The sequence below is a fragment of the Microtus ochrogaster genome, linkage group LG4, assembly GCF_000317375.1.
Source record: "Microtus ochrogaster isolate Prairie Vole_2 linkage group LG4, MicOch1.0, whole genome shotgun sequence".
Classification (NCBI taxonomy): domain Eukaryota; kingdom Metazoa; phylum Chordata; class Mammalia; order Rodentia; family Cricetidae; genus Microtus; species Microtus ochrogaster.
In genome coordinates, this window is record NC_022030.1 from 34,710,698 (window position 1) to 34,719,144 (window position 8,447).

At 51.1% G+C, this 8,447-nt stretch overlaps 1 protein-coding gene across 4 annotated transcripts in view; it reads right to left on the reverse strand.

Annotated features, from left to right (window-relative positions):
* D2hgdh (D-2-hydroxyglutarate dehydrogenase) overlaps positions 1–7,594 on the reverse strand; it is a 22,607-nt gene extending 15,013 nt beyond the window's left edge. Inside the window, exons 1-5 of one of the 4 annotated variants that reach the window (XM_005361358.2) lie at positions 7,451–7,594; positions 5,505–5,843; positions 1,941–1,998; positions 1,200–1,339; positions 316–509 (exon numbers count right to left, since the gene is read on the reverse strand). In XM_005361358.2, coding sequence (XP_005361415.1) covers positions 316–509; positions 1,200–1,339; positions 1,941–1,998; positions 5,505–5,838 — 726 coding nt within the window. In that variant the 5' untranslated portion in view covers positions 5,839–5,843; positions 7,451–7,594. The other 3 variants (XM_005361357.2, XM_026786531.1, XM_026786533.1) reach the window with 3 other exon arrangements.
* Positions 7,595–8,447: the final 853 nt, after the last annotated feature.

Here is an 8,447-nt window from a genome sequence, read left to right on the forward strand (position 1 = left end):
CCTCTTTCTCCATATCAAGGTGGCCTTAGCTAACCTTCCTCTTTCTCCATATCAAGGTGGCCTTAGCTAACCTTCCTCTTTCTCCAATCCCTTAAAGTCTGGCACAAGTAGAATGTTGCTGCCTGAACGAAGTGACCCCTGGTGTCCCTGATGTGCCCAGAGCCAGGAACCATTACAGTAGGGTCCCTAATCTAGAAATGGATACACACACACCAATACAGCCCCATGTCCTGCACCACTGCCAAGCCAACACCCTCAGACTGAAGGTAAGACACCCCCAGGACAGGCTATGCACCCTGCTAGAACCCAGCTCACCACTTCCAGGCCCAGGACAGTCCCTCGAAGTGAGCCATAACGCAGAAAGCGCAGACCGCCAGCGTTGGTTGCCACGTTACCCCCAATGTGGCAGCTGCCCTTGGCTCCCAAGTCCAGGGGCATGATGAAGTCCCGCTCCTGCAAATACTGACTCAGCTCCTCCAGCACACAGCCTGCCTGGCAGACCAGAATTCCTACAAAGAGCAACTGAGTTACCAACAACTTCTGGGTTACCAGGGGTTTGAGAATGCTCGCTGGTGAGAAACCCCAAACTCCTCTGTAGTAAGAACCCCCACAGACAGAATGTTCTCCTTCGAGGCCAAGCAAGAAGGAAGACTTCCTACTACACAGGAAAAACATCACTTGGTCCTTTGTAATTAGAATATAAGACAAGAAAAACTAGAATGGCAAAAACAGAGAAAAGTGCTTGTCTAACTAAGGGGAGGGAGTAGAAGAAAGGGTTGTTACAAAGTGGTGACCTCAGCTTGGGGAGCACCTGGGTCCCAGGTTACAATGTTTAGATCTGTTTTGGTGAATGAAAGCTGTTGCTGATTGCAAACAACAGTCCCTTGTACAGCAACCCAGCCTCCGTCTGGGAGAAGGCTATGAAACCCCTTCACAGGTATCACTGCGTAGCAAGTATGTCCAGGACAAGTAGCAAACTCTGGATACAAACGAGACTTGTATGGCATGTCCACAGTGTGAGCCACCTAGTGACTTACAGCACAGAGAAGATGGCCCTGATGCATCTATGCAGCTGCCAGCTCTAGCCTAGTCAGGACACCCCCACACCACCCCCCACGAACACATTTGCTAGCTTAAGCACAGTCCCAGGCTAAGGAGGAAGGACAGGGGAGTTCCGAGCACACAGAACACAAGCTTACCTGATACATCATGAAAGCTGATGACTTGATTCATGAGGGCAGTGGACAGGATGATTTCATCAAAGACGGGGACACTGCCCCCCACCATGCCAGTGTTCCCCCCTTGGGGGTTCACAGCCAAGTTTCTCTTATGGCAATGCCTGGGACAAATGTAAGATGGATATCAAGCCAGCATCCCAAAGCCCAGACAACCACCCCATCACCAAAGGACAGGCTCCCAAGCTGACACCTGTCTCCAGAACCTCATCTCCTTTCTAGACCTTCCTGCTACAGAGGTTCTTTCCCAACATCCTGTGAAGAATTCAAGGGAGAGTCCCCCACTCTCCTCCCACAAAGCTATACACAGAGGAAGGGAGGCTGACATGATCCCTGGGGCATGGGGAAGAGGCCTATGTGGCCTAATTCTAATACCTTCAGAGCTCTCTCATTGTTTTTAAGAGTCAGCGGCAACACCATCTTTACCTCCACCACCCTCACCCCCTCTAATCCCATTGCTGTAGGCTGAGTTCTGAGCCTGGACCACCAGCCCTCGGGCTGTGCTTGAGAAGCATCCTCCAGCCAGGACTCTTGCAGATAGGGATCTGGAGAAAGGGATGCCCTTGCCCGTGAGCCCGCAGTGAACCCCAAGGGCAGCAAACCACAGGGATCTTCTATTGGGCAGGTGTGACTGTGGCCAGTAGTGTCGTAAAGCACTGACGGCAGACATATCCTCACTTAAGAAAACAGGAGATTTCTTCTTACCTAAGAATCTGGGACACTTCCTCGGTGGTCTGGGGCCTCAGCAACACTTTACTACAGCCTGTGACAAGAGAATAGACTTGTCAGCCCACGTGGAGGGACACAGCTCAGTCACAATCCTTCCTTAAAGGTGACACACACCTTTAATCCCAGCACTCAGGAGGCCGAGGCAGGCAGGCGGATCTGTGAGTTCAAGGCCAGCCTGGTCTCCAGAGTGAATTCAGGTCAGCCAGGGCTACACAGAGAAACATTTGTCTCAAAAGAAAAAAAAAAGTGTGCGGGTATCGTCTTTGCCCTGGTCTGTCCTGCAGGTACCTCTCCCTGATAATCCACCTGTCCTGGCTAGTGGCTAGCTTTATGTCAACTTGACACAAGCTAGAGCCATCCGGAAGGAGGGAAACCCAATTGAGAAGATGCCTCCACCAGATCTAGCTGGAGGGCATTTTCTTAATTATTGATTGATGTGGGAGGGCCCAGCCCAAGGTGGGTGGTGCCATACCTGGGCTGGTGGCCCTGGGTTCTATAAGAAAGCAGGCTGAGAAAGCCATGGGGGCAAGTCAGTAAGCAGCGCCCCTCCATGGCCTCTGCATCAGCTCCTGCCGCCAGGTTCCTGCCCTGACTTCCTTCGATGATGAATAGTGATGCAGAAGTGTGAGCCAAACAAACCCTCTCTTCCCCAGGTTGCTTTCTTTAGTCATGGTGTTCCATCACTGCAGTCACCCTAGCCAGGACACCACCAAAGGAACATTCTGTGTCACCAGTCACCCATCTCAGGCCTGGCTGCCCAACGCCCCTGTGGCTCCCTAGCCTTTCTTCCTGATGAACTCATTGGGACTTCAGTAACCACGCATATTGGGGACAAATCTGACTCGCTGCCTATTTTTACAAACAGGAAACACAATCGTGTCCTAGCTTATGCTCGCCCATGACTGCCGACGCCCCTCCAAACTTCTATTCACCTTGCCTCTACACCCTCTGGCTACTGCAGGCAATCTGCTTCCTACCTGGAGCCCCACACCTGTGCAGCTCGCTTACATACGGTCCACCACTCCCGTTTCCTGGTGCTCACTGCCTTTCCCTTCCTCCCTTTCTACCCATCTTTCCCGCATCCTCCCCATCGGCTCTGTAAACCAGCTAAAATGCTCTCATCTTAAAACAAAAAAACTGAAAACAAACCTCCTCTGGCCTGGGATCCTATAAAATGCCCTCACTTCCCCGACCCCTGGATGACAGTTTACAAACACTTCCAGGAAACACCCAAGAGAATCACCTCCCTCCTCCAGTCTGGAATAGGCTCCGGCTATTTCTGTCTTTCACCAAGGACCGTGCCCACAGCTCTGAGTCGAGGTCACTATGGCATCTATCTCAATCACCTTCCCTAATCTGTTATCACATGTGGCAACCTGTGCCCCTCACCGAGCCTTTCTCCAGCGATTCTGTACCATATTCCTTAGGCTCCCTGCTGTCCCTTGGCCTTGCTTTCCCAGTCTCCTTAGCTGGTTCCTCTTCTCTACTAATAGTCTTGGGCCCCAGTGGCCCCAACCCAGGACTCCAGATTGGCCTGTCACTCAGCCCAATGGGCTGCATCTATCTGTACAAACCCAAACTCTGTTTCCCCAGAGGCGCTCCTGGGTCCCTGTCTAGCCAGTACACAGAGATCCAGGGTTCCACTGTCTGCACAGCCGTGTGGTTGTTCCTCTGTATCTCATACACAGACCTAGAGACAATCCTTTCAAGTTCCTCTGGAACCTGTGATGGCTCAGTTTTTATCAGGTCTTTCCTGATAACAAGAGAACATCCATGAAGTATTGGGCCCTCCTGCCTGGCACTCAAGTATCCTCATTTCCTGTCAAACACATTCTTCTATGTTGTTGCCAAGTACTTCTCTTTATAGCAAGAACATCATGCTGTGTTTTCAAATTGGATGAAATCACTTCAGAAGAGAAAATGAGACATAGTAACCACTGGGCCTGGGCTACTGAGCAACAGAAACAGGTGCAGGAAGAGGAGGAGGCCGAGAGCAGCAATTATGTAACAGCCAGAGTGCCAGTCATGCACCCCACTCTCTAGAGATACCTGGATCCCCACAAAGATGGAATCTTAACCCTGGAACCTATGGGAATGGCTTGATATAGAAACGAGCTCATACTTTTTTTTTTTTTTTTTTTTTTTTTTTTTTTTTTTTTGGTTTTTCGAGACAGGGTTTCTCTGTGGCTTTGGAGCCTGTCCTGGAACTCCCTTTGTAGACCAGGCTGGCCTCGAACTCACAGAGATCCGCCTGCCTCTGCCTCCCGAGTGCTGGGATTAAAGGCGTGCGCCACCACCGCCCGGCTGAGCTCATACTTTTACATTTTTAAAATTTATTTATTTTTATTTCATGTGTGTTGGTGTTTTGCCTGCATATATATCTGTGTGAAGGTGTCAGATCCTCTGGAACCAGAGTTAGACAGTTGTGAACTGTCATGTGGGGTACTAAGGATTGAACCCTGGTCCTCTCAAGAGCAGCCAGGGCTCTTACTCGCTGAGCCATCTCTCCAGTCCAATGTGGAATAGGCTCTTGACAGGCTAATGAAGATCTAAGGCTGAGTGCTGGAGCCGGCTGAGTAATCAAGAGCAGAATAGAGGACTAGAGCTTGACTCCCAGAACCCACACTGGGACGCTCACAGCTGCCTCTAACTCCAGCTCCAGGAGCTCTGATGCCTCCTTCTGGCTTCCACGTGTACTGCATTCACGAGCACAAACCCACACTCTCTCACACACACATACACAAAATTTGTTTGTTGTTTTAAACTTCTCAAGTTAAGATCATTCTGGACTAAGTGGGCCCTAAATACACTGAGGTTTCTCTGAGACAGAAGAGGATACCTGGAGAGATGGCTCAGTGATTAAGAGCACTCACAGCCTTTGCAGAGAACCCACATCAGGTGACTGACAACTGCAGGGAACTCGTAACTCTAGGATGTCCAACATCTGGCTTCCGAAGTCACTTATTGTTCTCCCACGTACTTGAGCGCGTGTGCGCGCACACACATAAACACATACACACAATAAATCTTTTCTTTTCGTTTTTGTTTGTTTTGTGTTGTTTTGTTTTCAAGACAGTGTTTCTCTGCGTAGCCCTGGGTATACCGGAACTCACTTTGTCAACCAGGCTGGCCTTAAACTGTAAGATCTGCCTGCCTCTGCCTCTGTGCTAGGATTAAAGGGGTGTGCCACCACCTCCCAGCTAATAAATCTTTTTTTTCAAGGATTGAGGCCACATAAAGCCGAAGCTGGAGGGTGCTACCAGGAACACCTGGAGTCACCAGAAGGACTCTGAGCTTCCAGAACTGAGAGGGGTGGGTGCCTTGGGTGAAAACTGCCTAAGAAGCTGTACAGATTCAGGCAGTGGTGTCACAGCCCTTGCTTCAGCCAAGGACCTCCGCTTTTCAATCTGCCGGTTTTACTCCCTGAAGACCTCAGCGGTGTCTTCCAAGGCATCCAAGGTGTGTTCACAGTGACCTCTACTCCCCTCACCTGGTCTCTGCGCTTCGATCTCTTACTCCACTGCCCAGGTCCTGACTCACCCCGGACGCTCCTCAGCCAGTCCACATTGCATGCCTCCAGCTGCTCAGGGTCTGTGATCACTCTGCCAGGTATGATGCGTTCAAAGGCAGCCAGGTCCTCCTCAGACACAGTGGAAAACGGCAGCCGTTGCACTGGGTATCGCTCAGGGGTCAGCATCACCTCAGGGCTGCCGGAGACGGAGGAGTACCCTCTGCAAGCCAAGGGGCTGTACGTATCCCGAGGGCAACCCAGATACTTCAGCCCCACTGAGGCTCCCTGAATGTAGGTCCTCCTCCATCCTGATGATGCCCAGAAGAGCCTTGCAGAACATCTGGGCACCAAATGGAACACCATTGCTCCTGCCCATAGATAGATAGATTAGATAGATAGGTAGATAGATAGATAGATAGATAGATAGATAGATAGATAGAGATATAAAGATTGAACTTTCAACTCACGAGCAATAAAGTAATGATCCCACAATGGCCTCTGTACCATATATGAAGTCACATACACATTGCCTAGAGCAGCGGTTCTCAACATGCTGGTCACCACCCCTTTGGGGTCGCGGAGTCGCCTATCAGATATCCTGCATATCAGTATTTAAATTATAGTTCATAACACTAGCAAAATTACAGTTATGAAACAGCAACGAAATAAGTTTATGGTTGCCAGACATGAGGAACTGTACTAAAGGGTCACATTAGGAAGGTTGAGAGCCACTCGCCTAGAGGAACAGGATGGCTTGGCACTAGAAAGACAGAGGAAGGGGATTCAGGCTGCAGGACATAGAGGATAACATGCTTAGAAGGGTTCGGTTCTGAATGTTTCACCCAGCATAACAGCCCTGTAAATTCACTCGTGTATACTTGTTGGTGGTGCGTTCACTCCTGGGCATTATATTTTATCTTTTGCAAACAGCAACCGCTTTTCCAGACCCTTCCCCTTCAAAACAAAACTAGGTTTTAAAGCCCAAAAAGGAAGGCATCACGGGAATTGTGCACCCAAGCAGTTGAAAGGAAAATTTTACATTTTACGTATACTTTGTCACAAGTTTTAAAAGGCCTGGGTAATCAACAAAAATGTCTCGAAGGGAAGGGAACTGCGATAGTGTATACTGGCCCGGGTAAGGCAACTAACACAGGAGGATTATCCAGAAGACGCCACCTTCCAACTGAAACCTCTACTTGGCCGCCACTTCCGCCTTACCTGAGACGGAAAACCACAACACAGCATGCGCGAAGCATGCGCATGCGTCATGTGCTGTGACGTCAGGGAGGACAAGCTATTTGCAATCCTAGCCAACACGGCCTGGGAGCGTTGCGGGTGGAAACGCTGTAAATAGGCTCACGCCGCCGGCAGTCCCGGCTCGCTCCCAACCTGTGCAATCACTTGACAGGCCACAGCCCCGGCGGCACAGACCCAGACACCAGCGCCCACCACCCCGGAACTGCAGCCGGCCCACTACGCACCCTAGCGTCCGTCCGAGTGCAAAAACTGAGTCCGCAGACGCACCCAGGTTCCCACCCTTGCACCACCTTAGGCCTAGGCCAGTCGGGATGAAGCTAGCGACTGCGCATGTGTCGGCCCTCCCTTCCCAACCCCGCCCTTAGGCCCTGACTTAATCCTCCGAGTCCTTCCAGTGAGCTCTCCTGACCCGACCTGAGTCCCCCCCCCCAGGTCCCAAAGAGGAGGGTGTTCTGCTTGGATCAGAATCTGACTCCACGCAGCAGATGTCCCAGCACTCCCTATTTCGAGCGCTTTTTCCAACTGGTCCCATCATGGTCCACACGACTAGCCCCAAAAGCTAAGTGCCCGCTCCTTCATCTCTCTGTGGCTCCTTCCCCAGGAACCCTGTCACCCTTGGAAGCTCTTCTCTTCCCCAGGGGTTTTTGTTTCCCTAGGCACCTCTACCGCCCCTATAAATCTCTACCCTCTTCCTCTCTCTCTTCCCCGAGCGTCTCACCTGAGGTCACAGGTTCATCAACAGGCACTACTTCGAAAGCCCAGCCCTCAAAGTAACACTTTCACTGAGCAAGGTCCAGGGCTGGGACGACCTACGGGTACCACAGAGGCCAGTCCAGCTCTACAGAGAATTCCTGGCCTGCTGGGTCCGGCAGTACCTGGTACTGCGGTTTTCCTGGGGCACCTGCAGGAGCTGTTACTTCTTCCAACTTACGCACTTCCATTTACCATCACTGGACAAGCCCAGGAAACACATTCTGTAAGATGTTAAGATAATTTAGGGTTCTGCACCAGCTACTTTAGATCTCTGTCCCAGGAAGAGCAGAAGGCTCCCGAGGCAAGACTACAAGTATAGCGTCGCTTCGCTGAGAAAAAGCCAAGGCATCCAGACAGTCCTTGCAAACTGGATAAGAGAAGGAAGCACTTAGGGGTCAGTAGCTATATGCTGTGTGCTGGGAGGGGGAGGATGCAAGCTGTGCCTTCAGTAGGCCAGTTCCCTGATGTCTGTCTGTCCACTCTCCCGGGTTTGTCAGACAGGGGCACTGGAACACGGTCAGTGCATCATCCTGGCATTGTCCAGGTCCAAGTCACAACTGCATCTGGATTCCTGTACTGGTTAGGACATTCCGGAGGCTTCTGCTAGCCCCTTCATACTAAGTTGGTCCTCACTCCATAGGCCACTGAGGGTAACTGGCATAGAGAATGTCAGTGTGCTGGATAGTTCTATGTCAGCTTGACACAAGCTCGAAAGGACGGAACTCCAGTTGAGAAAATGCCCCATAAAATCCCCCTGGAGGGCATTTTCTTAGGTAGTGATTGATGGGGGAGGACACAGTCCTTTGTGGGTGGTGCCACCCTAACCTAGTGGTCCTGGGTTCTACAGGAAAGCAGGCTGATGAGCCAGGCATGTGTACGCCTTTAATCCCAGTACTTGGGAGGCAGAGGAAGGTGGATCTCTGAGCTCAAGGCCAGCCTGGTCTACAAAGTGAGTTCAGGGA